This window comes from Zingiber officinale, chromosome 10B (genome assembly GCF_018446385.1).
Source record: "Zingiber officinale cultivar Zhangliang chromosome 10B, Zo_v1.1, whole genome shotgun sequence".
Classification (NCBI taxonomy): Eukaryota; Viridiplantae; Streptophyta; class Magnoliopsida; order Zingiberales; family Zingiberaceae; genus Zingiber; species Zingiber officinale.
In genome coordinates this window covers 23,441,185-23,457,986 of record NC_056005.1, presented here as the reverse complement: position 1 = coordinate 23,457,986, position 16,802 = coordinate 23,441,185, and the positions used below count along the sequence as shown (strand labels likewise).

Here is a 16,802-nt window from a genome sequence, read left to right as displayed (position 1 = left end):
ACTTGTTGGAGATCAACTCTACAAGAAGGCTTTCTCCCGCCCACTTTTGAAATGTGTGAGCTCGGAAGACACGGCATACATCCTCCAGGAAGTGCACCAAGGATCGTGCGGAGGACATCCAGGCGGACGATTGCTGGCTAGGAAGATCCTGCTGGCCGGATACTTCTGGCCAACCCTGCAAGCAGACGCCGCTCGGACCGTCGCGACGTGCCTCTCCTGCCAGAAGTACCACAACATCTCCCACCGACCGGTGGAAGAGATGAAAGCATCTACAGTATCATGTCCGTTCGATCAGTGGGGAATGGATATCGTAGGTCCGTTCCCTATGGCGACCGGTCAGCGGAAGTTTCTACTAGTGGCGGTCGACTACTTTTCCAAATGGGTGGAGGCCGAGCCACTGGCCAAGATCACCGAGCATATGGTCAAAAAGTTTATCTAGCAGCATATAATCTGTCGGTTTTGCATTCCTCGCAGGCTCATATCAGATAACGGGCGACAGTTTGTCGGGAAGCAGATCGAAGAATGGTGCAAAAGTTATGGCATCGAACAACACTTTACTTCCGTGGCGTACCCCCAGAGCAATGGCCAAGTGGAAGTAACCAACAGAGAAGTCCTCAGAATTCTTCGGGCTCGACTTGACCACGTAGGAGGAAGCTGGGTGGACGAGCTGCCGGGCGTTCTATGGGCTATCCGCACGACCCCAAAAGAGGGAACGGGCGTCACGCCATTCCATTTAGTGTACGGCGGCGAAGCGGTTATCCCAATTGAAGTCGGCGTAGAGTCCGTCCGGATCCAGAACTATGATGATGACAATGCCGAGCGGAGGAACATGGAGTTGGACTTGATCGACGAAGAGCAAGCCAAGGTGTCCGTCCGGCTGATGGCATACCGACAGAGAATGAAGCAGAACTACAACCGGCGCGTGATCCCTAGAGCATTCCAGGTCGGCGACCTAGTGTGGAAGAAAGTAAAGTCGGTCGGGGACGTTGGCAAACTGGAGGCTCCTTGGGAGGGCCCCTTCAAAGTCATCGAAAAGCTCCGCTCGGGTGCCTATTATCTAGAGGATGAAGACGGACGACAACTGGGTCGACCATGGAGCGCGAACCACCTCCAGCCTTACCGGGAGGTGTGAAAGGTGCGCCAATGTAATGCATGTTGTATATTTTCCGTTTGGATGTATATTTGAAATGCAGGAGTAAAAAGTTGGAAAATTAGCACAAGTATAGGGCATCGTCAGCCGAATCGGAAGACCATCGAGCTCCGACGTTAAAAATCGAGAGTCGCGCCGGCGACTAAAAACCCTCCGGCCGGAAGACCGTCGAGCTTCGACGTTAAATATCGAGAGTCGCGCCGGCGACTATAAACCCTCCGGCCGGAAGACCGTTGAGCTCCGATGTTAAATATCGTGAGTCACGCCGGCGACTATAAACCCGCCGGCCGGAAGACCGTCGAGCTCCGACGTTAAATATCGAGAGTCGCGCCGGCGACTATATGCCCTCTAGCCGGAAGACTGTCGAGCTCCGACGTTAAAAATCGAGAGTCGCGCCGGCGACTAAAAACCCTCCGACCGGAAGACCGTCGAGCTACGACGTTAAATATCGAGAGTCACGCTGGCGACCCTACGGGAAGACCGCCGAGCTCCAACGTTAAATATCGAGAGTCGCGCCGGTGACTATAAACCTGCCGGAAGACCGCCGAGCTCCGACGTTAAAATCGAGAGTCGAGCCGGCGACTATTATTGTAGGAGCCGCAGACTCGACGTTAAAAATCGAGAGTCGCGCCGGCGACTATAAACCCTCCGGCCGGAAGACCGTCGAGCTCCGACGTTAAATATCGAGAGTCGCGCCGGCGACTATAAACCCTCCGGCCAGAAGACCGTCGAGCTCCGACGTTAAAAATCGAGAGTCGCGCCGGTGACTATAAACCCTCCGGCTGGAAGACCGTCGAGCTCCGATGTTAAATATCGAGAGTCGCGCTGGCGACTATAAACCCTCCGGCCGGAAGACCGTCGAGCCCCGACGTTAAACATCGAGAGTCGCGCCGGCGACTATAAACCTTCCGGTCGGAAGGACCGTCGAGCTCCGACGTTAAAAATCGAGAGTCGCGCCGGCGACTATAAACCTTCCGGTCGGAAGGACCGTCGAGCTCCGACGTTAAAAATCGAGAGTCGCGCCGGCGACTATAAACACTCCAGCCGGAATGAAAGATGTTTGAAGATAAGCGGCAAGGGAAAGTAGTGACAAGTCGAATGTCACCTACGCCCGCTCGGGAGGTCTAGTTGGCCAAGTTATGTGTCTTAGGCCCCGACCAATCACCCACAAGCATGCAAAGTAAAAACGAAGTTGCAAAACACAGATAAATTTTTCCTTGAAAACAGAGGAATTAAGGCCGAGCGGTCGAATTACAAAAAGGATAGTTTTTAGCCAAGCGGCCGAATTACATAAAGACCACTACTCAAGAAAATCATAAAGGTCCTTTGGGATGGTGCTAAGGAGCGTTGCTTGGTCCTGGGCCGGGATGATGACGGAGTCGGGAAGCTGACCCTTGGACTTCAAGTAGGTTGTGGTGGCATTCATAGCAAGCTCGAAGGCAATGTACATCCGTTCGCAGACTTTTTCGGAGAATTCGACTGAACGGATGTAATTTTGCCTCAAGGCGGCGACCCGGCCTGGCTCAGCCTCCTGGTATTCTTTGAGGGCCGCTCGGGAGGCGTCGACGGCGGCCTGGTGTTCTTGCAAGGCAGCCTCAAGCTTCGTCACCACGTCCAATCGGGCCGCCTTCTCGCCGGCCAGCTGATCCATCAGCTCCTTAACCCTTTGCTCTAGGCCCCGAGCCTCGACATTCTTCTTCTCCAGGTCGGCGATGCCCGTCTTCTTTCGCTCGGTGGCTAGGCTTATTTTTCGGTCAAGTGATTTGACCTGTCGATCGAGCTCGGACAGAGTATGCGCCTGGTCGACCGTTTTCTTTTGCTCCTCCGCCAGCAGAGCTTGGGTCTTCTTGAGCTCTTTTTGCAGCTCGGCATATGATGGACCCTGGGAAGGCAAGCCGCCCGAACTCCGTAGCCTCTTTAGCTCCTCATCCACCATGGCCAGACGATTGGAGACAGCGATCTCCTCCACCCATCTCTGACATAAGCAAGATTGTTAGTGGCCGATCGGAAAGAATGCGCAGAAAACTTCAAAGAAAACAAACTTACCCCCGTGGCCTGCTGCATATGGCTGTTGGCCAAATTGCTGAGTGGAATCATGGTGACACGTGCCCGAGCGTCGGCCCACATCTCGACTAGGGGCCCCTTCATTATGATCATGTGCTCGGGCGCGGTTGGCCGATCAGACTCAGGAATTAACTCTTCGGTGGGGAGATGCAGGGAGACCCTTATGGTACGGTGTCGACCGGGAATCGTCTGAGCGGAAGCTGGAGAAGGGTCGGAGGTCGGCGGCGAAAACTGGGACAAAATGGCCGAACGTTGGACTTGGCGGGGAGAAGGCGGAAGGGCGCTGACAGGCACGGCCTCGAGGGGGTCCGCGGGCGCGTCCAGATGGGACAGAGTCCGATCAGACGAAATCGCCTCCACCGTTGGGGCTTTGCCGCGAGGATCTGCGGTGGTCCGCTCGGACGGCTGGACCGCGGAAGTGGCCAATCGAAGGGGTGTCTCTGCTCGGCGCCTCTTTTGTCGAAGAGGGCGCTCCTCCTCCTGAGCGGAGCCTTCCTCCCGAGCGGAAGGCCCTCGGCTGGAAGTTATGCCAACCGCCGGCTCCGGGAGAGAAGCCTGAGCGGCCGACTCCCCCGCGTTCGTGTCGCTCTCTCCTTCATCAAAGCCGACCGGGGTGATGCCCAGTTGCTCCATCTCCTTGGCGGCTGCGGCCTCGAGCGCCGCCGCTTTCCTCTTCAAAATTCCGGCCATCACGGACTCCATCACAATGTCCGCTGCAAAGGAAAAAGGAGAAAATCAGTTAGCAATCAAAGCGAATGCACAAGTAAAATTCTTACCGAAGCCGCTCGGGAGGGGAGTCCGGATCGGACTCAGGCCAAATATGTACATCACCCCTTCAGGCAAGAACTTATTGATGTCGAACTTCAGGCCGGCTAGCATGTTGGCAGCGTGAAGATAGTCCGGTCGGGTCTTGAACCTCTTAAGCTCAAGGGAGATTGGCGGTTCGACCTGCCACTGGGTTCTGAAAGTGGCCCGCTCGGGGAGACGAAGATAGAAGTAGAACTCTTTCCAATGTTTATTGGAAGAGGGCAGTTTATTGAAGAAGACTAGACCGGGCCGAGCCTAGAACATGTAAGTGCCCAGCTCGGACTGTTTAGGATAATAAAAATAATAGAAGACTTCCGGTCGGAGGGGGATGTTGTGGATTTTGAACAAGACGACAACGGCGCATAGAAGGCGGAAAGTGTTAGGGACTAAGCTTCTGAGCGGAATGCCGAAAAAATTACAAACTTCTACGATGAAGGGATGGATTGGAAAGCACAGACCGGTTGTGAACTGGTTGCGGAAAACACAGAAAGCTCCGCGCGGCGGTTTGTGCGGCCGAGCGGAGGGGGAGGGTAAGATAAGTTCAAAATCAGAGGGGATGTCAAAATTGTTCATCAAAATATCGACGTCGTGCCGATCGAAGCGCGACTCCATGGTGGTATACCATGGGCCGAGGGCTTGGTCTTGAGGCTGAGAGGAACTAGCCATTGTCCGAACGGATGAGATCACAAAAGGCGAGAAGAAATGCAGATGATAGAAGGAAGAGGATGACAAACGAAACAGTGCCCAGAGGACCAAAACTCGGGAAAGAAACGCAAAGAAAACACAAGAACCAAAGACAGAAAAGAAGAAGAACCTTACAGAGGAGAATGGAGATCGAAGAGGAACACGGAATCGCCGGAGAGAGGAGAACCGAAGCTATCGGAGCACTGAAGCACCAAAGGAAGTTACGGGACACGCGAAGACGCAGATGCGGCGCGGGGAGAAGGCAAGGGCTTTATAAGGTCAGGCCCGATCAGCCTCAACCGTCCGATGCGGGTCACAGGAACCGAGGCCCTCATCGAGCCGTTCATTTTAAACCGTCGATGTCCTGTCGGACACCACACCGCCGTCGTACGATGACGGCAGCAGCGCCACGTAGCATTCGGCCACTGGAGTGCATTTAATGAGCGCATGCTCGGCCTTAATGATGGAGATTGGCATGAATTCCGAGGAGATACGAGGGAGGGTGGCGTTGACTGAGGTTGTAGCTACCCTCACATGAGCCGAGCGGATGATGGTTTCTTAAATGCGCCGCTCGGCACTACGGGCGTCCAGTTAGTCAGACTATGCGCCTCTTTTGACTAGACTTGAAGAGGAGGCAAGTGATCCGGCGGTAAGGACGGGGGACCCCCTTTGAGGGGAGTCAACGCCACGTGGAAGTCAAAAGTCAAATGGTCGATCGGAGAATCGGGAGGACAAAGCGGCCGAACGGGTCCAAGCGGAATCAAAGACAACCCGACGAGGAGTCGGGTTTCCGATGCTCATGGTGAACAGGGTCCCCGTGCCAAGCGGGTAGCCCGCTCGGCAGAGGCATAAAACAACATTACTGTGAAGGAACAGTCTCAGCCGAGAACCCGGTCGGACCGATACTTACGCCCGGTCGGACTGATGCCTGCCGAGCGGATGGATGCTCGGCTCGGGGAAAAGGAAGACAAGGGCAAGGGGACATTGGGGAACATCATTTCCTGACAGCAGGCATGTTCGACGACCAGGCCATACGCAGAATTGTACGACGAAAGTTCAGCTGTCCCATCAAAGAGGTGATCAGACTGTAGCAGTATGGTGTCAGACATGTTCCTCTGACAAGCCCATACTAAGGTATGGTAAAGGACACGTGTACGCCTCGGTAGGTGTGCATACGCCTCCCCACAGCTCTATATAAGAGCCCTCAGACTTCGACGGAGGTACGCGATCTCGCATCTTTGGAGCCACTTCATAGTTTCCTCTTGTCTGACTTGAGCGTCGGAGGGTCGTCGCCGGGAACCCCTTCCCGGCCCGACTTTCTTACAGGTTCGTCGGAGATCCCTACGGTCGGTCGTAGATCCACGTCATCAGTTCAGAGAGCGCCACGTGCCCAGCGTCCATTGATTCAACGTTCGGACAGGATCAATATATTTTATCTCTTATTAACATTAACCAATATCATATTATAACAACTAATTACTTTTTAATATAAGATTAATCTAATATATTTTTTTTAACTTTAAAAATTCATAACTTTTGATCCGTCGGCATCGGAATAAGTCTCTATCAATGACTACACATGTATAATTGAGATATCTATATATATTATTAGGAAATCTGTAATAGCCCGCTTTTGGGTTAAAAAATAATGTTTAGGTTCTTGTCTGAGCCTCTAAAAATCTTTCTATTATTTTTTTAAAAAAATTATTTTTATAATATTTAAGATAATTTTTATATTTCTACTATTTATATGTTAGAATTGGTCAATATCAATGTTCTTTTGTTAATTTTGATTTTAAAGAAATTTATTTGTTTTAGAATGATTTCTTTTCTCTTTAAAACATAGGAATTAAATTTAACTCTATATATTAAAAAAAATTTCCTTCCTTTATATATAAATACCGATTTAGTTGTAAGAAGATTTATCCTTAATCATTAAATTTTTTTCCTTCAAATTTTTATTACTTAAACCCTCGTGAATCTCAATTACGACGAGAACTTTGGGCTTTTGAATTTACCGCACTAACCCTTACCTGACACAGTAAATATCCTAAGCCATGGCTCTGGATTTGCTTCACCATCGATGTCACTTTCAACACTTAAATGCCGCTTACCTGATCGCTACTGGATGCAATGGAACGCCAGCGCCATCTTCACTGTGACACTCACATTCCAACTCACCCATCATTAATTCCTCATTACCATTCTTAATCATCTTCTTAATCACCAACTCAGCACTTCACTGCGACACTCGCACTGGAAAACTTCGGATAATCCTGTTTATTACGATGTCATTATAGTTGTTGCAATTAGATAAAGAGGGGAAAGCAAGGGGAGAGGCAAAGAAAGGCGGGGGCCAAATAAAGAAACGGAGCTCAAGGACCGCGGAGATCGAGGTCGACGAAACTCCGAAAACCCTAAACAGTTGCCGGATTTGGAATCCTCTCCCGTGGTCAGGTAGTCTCTTCGCGTTCCGGTTCCTGGAGCTCCTCCTCGACTAGTAGTGCCAGTAGAGTTCTTCCGCATCGCGCGGTCTGTCCCCCTACCGCCTTCTGCAGCAGTACGTGGAGGCTCAGGATCGTACCCCTGCGGATTCCAGGACTTCATGCGCTGTCTGGTTTTCGTTGGAACCATCTCGTCCGAGATCAGTGGGTCCGCGTCGATCTCGCTCGGTTGGGATCAGCGGTGGAGGTCTGCTGGCGAGTGTCGAGGATTTGTCACTGTAGAGGTACTGTTGGAGCTTGCTCCTTCATAATTTATATCTTCACTTGATCTGGTCGTGAGTGATCCTTTGCTAGTATTTAAGTGAAAAATTGAAGCTTTTAGTATTATTATTTTTAGTCGCGATATGCCTAATGGTGATGGGTGAGACAGGGAAAAGATTCTAACTGCTACTATATTATGTTGCGTCAGTTAACCTATACTTGCACTGCAACCTTTACTAGCAAATCATCCTTTTTGACGTTCACGCCTACACGTACTCGTGAGTTAATGCTTGGAAGAGGATTCTTCCAACAATGCGATCTTAGGCTGTTTCTAGTATTAAGTGGCATGTAATTGCTGTGAGTGTCTGTAAGAAAAGAAGCTTTCTGGATGTTAATGAAATGGATGCTTGTCAAATATTTTTCATGGCTAATCTGTTTGGTAGGCGTTGTTTTAGATTTTGAGCTCTTCTTTATCAAATGTAAGAACAAGTAAGGCAATCATGCTGGTTACCTTAATCAGATCTTAATTTCTGGCTTGCAGGATTATTCAGAATGACATCATCTGCATTGATTCTCTGCTATATGTTGGCTGTTGTATGCTTGCAATTAATTGTTGATGCGAGGCATGTCAGGCATATATCAGCAGCAATGACAACATCTCCATCCGCTGCTCCTATAGGTGGATGGAATCAAGTCTCTTCCTTGATCTCTTTATCAAAAGTTGAAAAACATTTCCTAGAAAACCTTCCAAACACTAGAGAACACAGGGAGTACTCTTTACCGCTTGCTGAAACTTCACCAATGATGTTCAAAGATTCAGTTGATTACAGATCCCTAACTACTGTTAGGCTACCCTCGCCAAGAGTTCCAAGTTTAGTAAATTCTTTCTTGGATCATAGCATTCATCCTTCTACTGAGTTGGCTGTCACACCCTCACCTTCCGGATACTCTCCTCCAACACATTCAAATGCAAGCACAGTTCCAACTGCCTTTGCAGAACCCCCATTGTCACCTCAAACTGGTAAGTTTGATTTGGTAATTTATCTTTTTAACCTGTTTTGCTAAGTATATACCCACAAGATTAGGATAAATGAATGCCTCTTTTCAGCATGCCCCATTTTTACTTAATTAAAGTATCTATTTTATGGAACAGAATGCTGTGAGCCTAATATGGTGCAGAAGCGAGGTACTCAAGATTGCCATTGTGTTTACCCAGTGAAGGTTGAGTTGTTTCTACAAAATGTCTCTATGATTTTAAACTGGAGTAATGAATTTCTTCGAGAGTTGGCTTATCAACTCAGGTTGCACATGGATCAGTTTGAGATTAAAAATTTCTATGTTGTTGGAGCATCTGGATTAAATATCACAATGGACATAGTGCCATATAAAGGGATAAGTTTTTTGGTTGATCAGGTTATTACTATGAATACTTCACTTGCACTCCATATGATTCATATCAATCCTGAGCTAGTTGGTGATTATAAACTTCTTAATTTGACTTGGTTCAGGCCACTGGCTTCTCCTCCTGGTAATTCTCTAGACAATTTGATTATTAAATGTTATTGAGTCCATATTTTTTGCAGCATATTAGATATGTAGTGATTAGTGAATGAGTTTTCTGTACCTGCATTTGATGTTCATCTCCTAGTTGTCTTTATTCTGAAGTAGTTTGGCTGTACTCTGAGCCATGAATTTTTTAATCACCATTTCATTTTCATAAAATACACAAAATAGTATAGTCTTGCGCACATGAACATGCATAAAATTGTGAAAATTTATAAATTGATAACAAGTAGCAGTGAATGTCAATCAATATGAATTGATTATTGTGGAAAAATTAGTTAATTCATTCAACTCCATTGCCATGTCAGATTTTCCATCTTGGTTCTATTACAATAAAAAATTTGTTCTGTATTGTTTTTTATGATGGTAATGTCATGCTTCTAACCATGATCCTAAGAAAATTTCTGCATCGCTCCTTGCCTAAAAAAATTGACATGCATTTTTATCATAGAGGTCATTGTTCCATTTGAAATGTATCAAAACAGGAGTGGAACCTTAAATGAAGTGCACAGTAGTTAACTTGAGACTGTTATAAACATTTATCCTGATTTTTTGTTATTGCTTGTGGAATTTTTCTGTATGCCACTAGTTCCTAAATCACCTAAAGCTTATAGGATGCAACTTCTCTGTCTACACTTACTTATTTGGGGAGATTCCAAAAGTTGAGGGTTGATGCGCCTCACAGTTAAAATAAATATTTTCAATAGACAATACTCCAAGAGACTTGGGGAGCCTTTTTGTAATGGTAAAATTGTTACCATGTGACCTAGAGAGGTCACGGGTTCGAGTCTTGGAGGGTAAGGTTGCATACATTAGACCCTTCCCTGGGACCCACATTGATGGGAGCTTCGTGCACTGAACTGCCCTTTTAGACAATACACCAAGACTGCAAATCACCTAGAACTTTCTGGATGCAACTACCACTTCTGTTCCCGCTCTTACTAGGGCAGCTGCTTCTCCATGATGCACCTCACAGTGTAAAGAAACATTGTGACACCCAAACTGACAAATACTCCAGGACTGTTTTGTCCTACATATTCTTATGATTGTCCTTGTTTGTTGTATTAACAAGAAGAAATGGAAAACTCCCCATTTATCATGTTGCAATTTTATGTTGGTTTGTAATCTCCTGTTTAGTGGAAGTGATATATGCACGTGCACACACCCATTAAAATGATTTATATTTTTAGATGAGATGAAATAACAAATGACTTCTCTATTGTTCAGCTCCTTCCCAGTCTATCTCACCAGTGGCTTCGCCATCTGGGCTACCCTACTTACCTACATTTACAACAAAGGGTGATACTGGAGATAGGAAGCACTCAAATTTTTTATTGGTTATCGGCATATGTATCAGTGTCCTGATTGTTGTTACTTTTGTTCTGTTGATCCTTTGTCTTTGTTCATGCTGCAAAGCGAAAGAGGTGCCTGCTGAAGAAGGTATGTGTTTAAATTTATATTTATGTTTAAACTTGTATCTATCTGTTGGATAATTTAACCTGTGCAAACATCTGGAAGAAGCATATCAAACTGTTAAAAGTTGGAGAGATTATCAGGGTATGACACCATTCGTAGTCCATTTCTATGTTTATTATTTATTAATATAAAATGCACACTTTAATCCTTATATAATATGGTATTTATAAATAGGCCCCTATTATTTATAATCAGGTCTCTAATACTCCCCTTTAGACTGACTTAGACATCCAACTCATTAAAAATTTACGAAATCTTCAAATTAGTCAATTGATCATTGGAGTTGGTAATCAATGTCTATGTGTTTTATCTTTTAAATGGAACACTAGATTAGAATTTATGTGCATGGCAACTTTGTTGTCACAATACAACCTATTGGATTCTCAGGAGCATGTGCGAACTTAGTCATTGACTGTTTACATTGGATAAGCTTACTTGTACCTAGGGCCATGTGTGGATCTGTCTATGGGAGAACTTGCCCAATCAATATTTTGCCCCCACAATCATAAGGTGATCTTAATCCAGTCACAAAAGACCTTTTCTTGGAGCATTCTTCAGATACTATAGAATTTTCGGTGCTTCCTCCAAATGATAGTGACATGGAGACTAAAAAAGCTTATGGTCATGCTTACTTTGAGTAATATGCGTGGTGTTATAGCTGTGATGTTTTTTTTTCCTACTAATCTTCTAAACCTTGCTAAACATAATGAATTCCCCTATCTTGGTAGTAGTTTGACATTGGATCTGTGGGGCATTAATTGGATTATTTTCCAACATATTAGTCAAACCATACAAGGACTTTTTGAGCTTGCATAGCAGGCCACTCTCCCCTAAGCAACCAATTGGACGTGTTGCTCCATGTATACTTTTGTAAGATCATCGTGAAGGCATCCTTGATATTCAATAAGCAATGGAGCCATTGAAAAATGGCTACAAAGGTAAGGATGAACAAAAGTAATTGTAGCTACAGGAGCAAAGGTGTCTAGGTTATCTACTCTATAGACTTTATTGTCTGCTAATTGAACTTTCATATGATACACAATGCCAATAAGTGATCTCTCCTCTGTGAATACAGATTTGCAGCCCATTTAAGACTTGTATAGGGGAAGAGGCACCAACTTCTATGTAGCATTTGAATGCAAATATATTTTTTCAATCATAGCCTGTCTCCACCTTGAATGCACCTTTGAGACAATCTTAGGAATAGATTATTGAGTCAAAGAAGAATAATTAGATCACAATGGGATATTTGGTAGGAAAGAGAAGTGGGATGAAAGGTAGCACAACTATGAGAACCATTTTGAAGAGCAAAAGAAGATTCAAATTAGAGGATGGATCTAGAGGGAGGTGGTATTTGATAAACAACATAGTCTCATGGTTGTTCAATGTAGGTCTCAATGTTGGCAATCCTGCAAAAGAAGTTAATGGAATGAACAAAAATGTAGAGATTGGAAGCACTACAATCACAAACCAAGAAGAAAATGAGAAGTTTGAAAAGAAGGGAGTCGTCTTAAAGAAGATGACATTGACAAAGATGAAGACATTTTATAATTTAGTTAAGTCGTAATGTTACCCACTTATGCAATCGACGACAACAAAGGAAGACTTGATTACCATAGATAACACAGTTTATCTCTATTGGGTATAAGAAATGGAAGAAGTACATCAAAAAGTCATAGGAGCAAGAAGGCTTGAAGTTTGTAAAAAAAACCTACAGTAAGAACAATATTCTCCCAAACCTATGTGGAACCCCTTGTGAATAAGGTGAGTGAGCCATCTCTACGCGGTGATTCTTGTTAGCTATGCCAGTTTGTTGGATTGTATAAGGATAAGATTATTGCTGAAGAATGTTTTGGTTAGAAATAAAGGATTGGAAGGAGTGAATACAACAACAATCAAGCCTTATCCCATTAGGTGGGGTCGGCTATATGAATTCTTTTACGCTATTGGGCTCTATCTCCCCTAATATATCATCATCTTACTTAAATAAATTTTATGTTGTTTTATTGTTGTTAACCAAGTATTTTTTGATTTTTCTCGTTTGATGTGCGTGTTTGTCATAGTTTCACATTGCCTAACTGTAACATTTATTGGTCGTCTAAGTACATGCTCGTACCATCGTAAATGCATCTCTCAATAGATGCAACTCGGATTATTTTTAATGCTTTTATTTCTTATTCTGCCTATTCTCGTATGTCCACACATCCACCTTAACATCCTTATCTTTACAATTGTCATCTTTTGCTCATGTGCTCGAGTCATAGTCCTACATTCAGTTCCATATAACATAGCAGGTTTAACTGTGATTTTGCAAAACTTTCCTTTAAATTTTAGAGATTTTATGATCACATAAAACACTTGACATTTTTTTCCATTTCAACCATCCTACTTGTATTCTATGTAGGATATCTCTCAATTCCTCAATTGTTTTGTAAAAATGATCTTAAGTATTTGAAGCTCTCGGTTCTACTAAGCCTAAAACATAGTTCTACTAAGCTCTCATCTCCTATTTTAACAATTGTCTCATTACGCCTAATATTGCTAAACTTAAATTTCATATATTCTGTCTTTATTCTGCTAAGCTAAAACATAATTTCCTTATAAAAGTGACAAGGAAACAAGATATTGAATGACTTATCAAATTATTTAACATAATATTGAAAATGAAAATGAAAAAAATGACTAATCAATGGAGAGTAAGTACTATACCTTATATAAGAACAATGTAGACGTACAAATTGTGCAAACTATAGATGTATTAAACTAATGAGTCATACCATCAAACTTTGGGAAAGAGTAATAGAAAAAAGATTAAAGAGATTATGGTGATCGAAAATCAATTTGGATTCATATCTGGAAGGTCGATAATAGAAGTTATACATCTTTTTAGACAACTAATTAAAAAATATTGGGAACAAAAACAAGATATATACATGGTTGTTATTGACTTAGAAAAAGCTTATGATAGAATCCTAAGAGAAATTATATGGAGAATTATAGAAAAAATAGGTATTAGTATGACATATATTGAACTAATTACGGAAAGTTGTAATAAAAATAACAAAGTATTTGAAATAAAGTTTGGAGAAACTATACTAGGACCCCAAATATGAGAATGTACTAAAAATAACTATGTAGAAGTAGGCAGAAGTCTGTAGACATTGGGAAACATGGGTCAAACTTGGTTTCCCAAGTGGGCTCACACTCAGAGAAAATCTAGACATCACCTTGTGAAGTTGTAGAGGAAGGTTGAGGGCTTAGCCACAAGTGCAGATAGCCATTATACTCCTTGGGATTCATTCTGATTGTCAATCACCTTCCATGTTCACTGATCTTGAATGGAAGCATTGTCAACAATAAATGCTGGGGAGCAACTTAAAAATTTAGTAAGGTTAGTGTTTCATAATCAATCCAAAGGGAAAATGGACACATAAAAAACATGGTAAAACGATAAGGATGGAGATTGAAATCTGAACGATGAAGAGAAGATGTTACTTGATAGAAACTACTGAATTTTATAGAAGATAAATGTGGTTGGGGATGATCATGTTTGTAGATTAAAGGGATTCTTGATTTTGTGATGTCTGGTTGATTTTTGATGATCAGTGCTTTAAGAACCTAAAATAATTATTTATGATAAAGAATGACGACTCAGTGCACTATGGACCTGTTGCTCCTTCCCATAATAGGTTATTTATTTAGTAATTTTTACCTTTTTCCAAGAATTGTCTCTATAACTATAATTATTTCTGAAAATGACTTTTTTTTGATGATTTTGATTTGAAAGATAGCATGAAATTCTTGGAGATGGGCTGACTTAGCTATCAATGTTGGCTAAATTATTCGCTCCTATAAAATTTCAGACATTTGAAATAAATTGCATAATTTTTTTTCATACATGTGCAACCACTGTTCTTAGTTTCAATTACAAGCTTAATTAAAAAATTACTTTGCTTCCTCATTGATCTATTTTAATATCATAAGCAAAATTTTATTTTTTGCAGTGAAGTCAAGAACAGCAGACGCAGTTTCTGTTGAAGGTTCTCTTCCGTATCCCACAAGTACACGTTTTCTTTCCTATGAGGAGCTTAAAGAGGCTACTTATAATTTTGAGCCTGGTAGCTTGCTTGGTGAAGGTGGTTTTGGCCGTGTGTTCAAGGGTGTATTGAGTGATGGTACTGCTGTTGCTATCAAGAAGCTTTCCGGTGGTGGACACCAAGGAGACAAAGAATTCCTTGTTGAGGTTGAAATGCTGAGCAGGTTACATCATAGAAATCTCGTCAAACTGATTGGTTATTACACCAGCCGCGACTCATCGCAGAATCTTCTTTGTTATGAGCTAGTTCCAAATGGAAGCCTGGAGTCTTGGCTTCATGGTACTATTAGTTTCAGACTGTAGTTCCCGTTAAGAATTTTTTGTTATTGACTTCTTATTTATAAGGGAAAGCTTCATATTGCGTTGCATATCTTTCTTTTCTCTAGGTTCTGCAGGAGCAAACTGTCCGCTAGACTGGGACACACGGATGAAAATCGCCCTCGATGCTGCTAGAGGGTTAGCTTACCTTCATGAGGATTCACAACCCTGTGTGATCCACAGGGATTTTAAGACATCCAATATATTGCTGGAAAACAACTTCCATGCCAAGGTTTCTGACTTTGGTCTTGCAAAGCAAGCACCTGAGGGGCGTGCAAATTATCTTTCTACGCGTGTCATGGGAACTTTTGGGTGAATTCTCTTTCTTGCCATTCACGACCTTATTTTCTTCCATGTAATTACACCTTTTGAGACCCGTATCATTTCAGGTATGTAGCTCCTGAATATGCCATGACTGGACATTTGGTAGTAAAGAGTGACGTATACAGCTATGGAGTAGTTCTACTTGAACTACTGACAGGAAGGAAGCCTGTTGACATGTCACAACCTTCTGGCCAGGAAAACCTAGTAAATTGGGTTAGTTCTTTTTTGCCATTTACATTTAAAACCATTTTTTTTATTGAACTACTATATCTTAGTTATCATCAACACCATCATCAGCATGCCATACTTTTGGGGATTTTCTTGAACAAACATATCATGGTCCTTCATTTAAATGGTAGGTGGCATTGTTGAAACTTGAGGTGAATCAAGAGATGGCTGAATATAGTGATGTCTCACTAGAAATTGCAAAAATACTAACGTGAAAAGAATAATTCATCAGCAATTGCTTATTATTCTTCAAAAGAATATTCTTTAAACACAATTCCTCTCCAGCAGCTTTGGCTATGTTCATATAAAATGACACTAATTTACTGATACAAGAATGAACACTTGATTCATGCATTGTGATACATGCAGGCACGGCCAATTCTTCGTGACAGTAATAGATTTGAGGAACTTGCGGACCCTCGGCTTGCTGGTAAGTATCCAAAGGATGATTTTGTACGAGTTTGCACAATAGCTGCAGCTTGTGTTGCGCAAGAGGCAAACCAGAGGCCTACAATGGGAGAAGTGGTGCAATCCCTTAAAATGGTCTATCGAGTGGCTGATCACCAGGATGCCCTGCCAACTCCCTCAACTCATCCAAATAATAAACAAGCAACTACGTATGAATCAGATGCCACCTCATCAATGTTCTCTTCTGGTCCTTTTTCAGGTCTAAGCCTTTTTGACAATGATAACATTAACAGAACAGCTGTATTTTCAGAGGATCTCCATGAAGGTAGGTAAGGTGGATGCTCAATGTTTAGATGTGATGCCAAGTATCGAAATTTTGTGTTATTATTGTATATTGCATTTGTCATCCTCTAAGTTTTGGATTCAAACACATGAAATATCTTCTTTTTTTGCTTGAAATGTTGGTTATCACAACACATTGGTTTAAATTGCATAAAGTTTCATGCATTGCTTTTCCTTCTGAATACGTCTTGAATTTTAAGTGTACACCAGGGTTGAACAACCCTAATCTCAAATCTGATTAGTTGTATCTGACCAATTCGTTCTTGTATTGTTTAGATCACTCGATTTCTGTCTATTAGTAGGAAACAATATGAACGAAACTTATTTTTTACCTTATTATTATTATTATTATTGGTACATAAATACTTGGGTTAACCTTCCTGTGTATTTAGAATGAGTAAAAAATTAAACAAAAGTTTATTCTCTCTCAATCTGTCTATTTGAATGAATAATATGACAAAGTGTTTATTTCATCTGAATTTCTTAATATGACATCACTAAGAAAGTATGCGATATTTATTAAATTACGTAAATTATGGTCGATATAATGATTAGTTTCTATAGTTAAAAAAAAAAAAATTGCGGGCTCTTCTCTACCACTGTCACTGGTCAACCACGTGCCCAGCCCAACGTTGTC

General features: G+C 42.8%; 1 protein-coding gene across 1 annotated transcript; it reads left to right on the top strand.

Annotated features, from left to right (window-relative positions):
• The first annotated feature begins 6,967 nt into the window (after positions 1-6,967).
• Positions 6,968-16,294, top strand: LOC122028744 (proline-rich receptor-like protein kinase PERK15). Its single transcript, XM_042587612.1, has 8 exons — positions 6,968-7,433; positions 7,952-8,431; positions 8,564-8,938; positions 10,201-10,413; positions 14,454-14,825; positions 14,932-15,175; positions 15,253-15,400; positions 15,785-16,294. Exons 2-8 carry the CDS (start codon positions 7,963-7,965, stop codon positions 16,154-16,156), a joined length of 2,193 nt encoding a protein of 730 aa, XP_042443546.1. The 5' UTR covers positions 6,968-7,433; positions 7,952-7,962; the 3' UTR covers positions 16,157-16,294.
• Positions 16,295-16,802: the final 508 nt, after the last annotated feature.

Bases quoted from the DNA above. Each gene is read 5' to 3' on its own strand.
- LOC122028744 (XM_042587612.1), top strand. From the start codon at position 7,963: ATGACATCATCTGCATTGATTCTCTGCTATATGTTGGCTGTTGTATGC. The intron at 8,939-10,200 runs GTAATTCTCTAG...TCTATTGTTCAG, and splicing joins GCCACTGGCTTCTCCTCCTG to CTCCTTCCCAGTCTATCTCA. The intron at 15,176-15,252 runs GTGAATTCTCTT...GTATCATTTCAG, and splicing joins CGTGTCATGGGAACTTTTGG to GTATGTAGCTCCTGAATATG.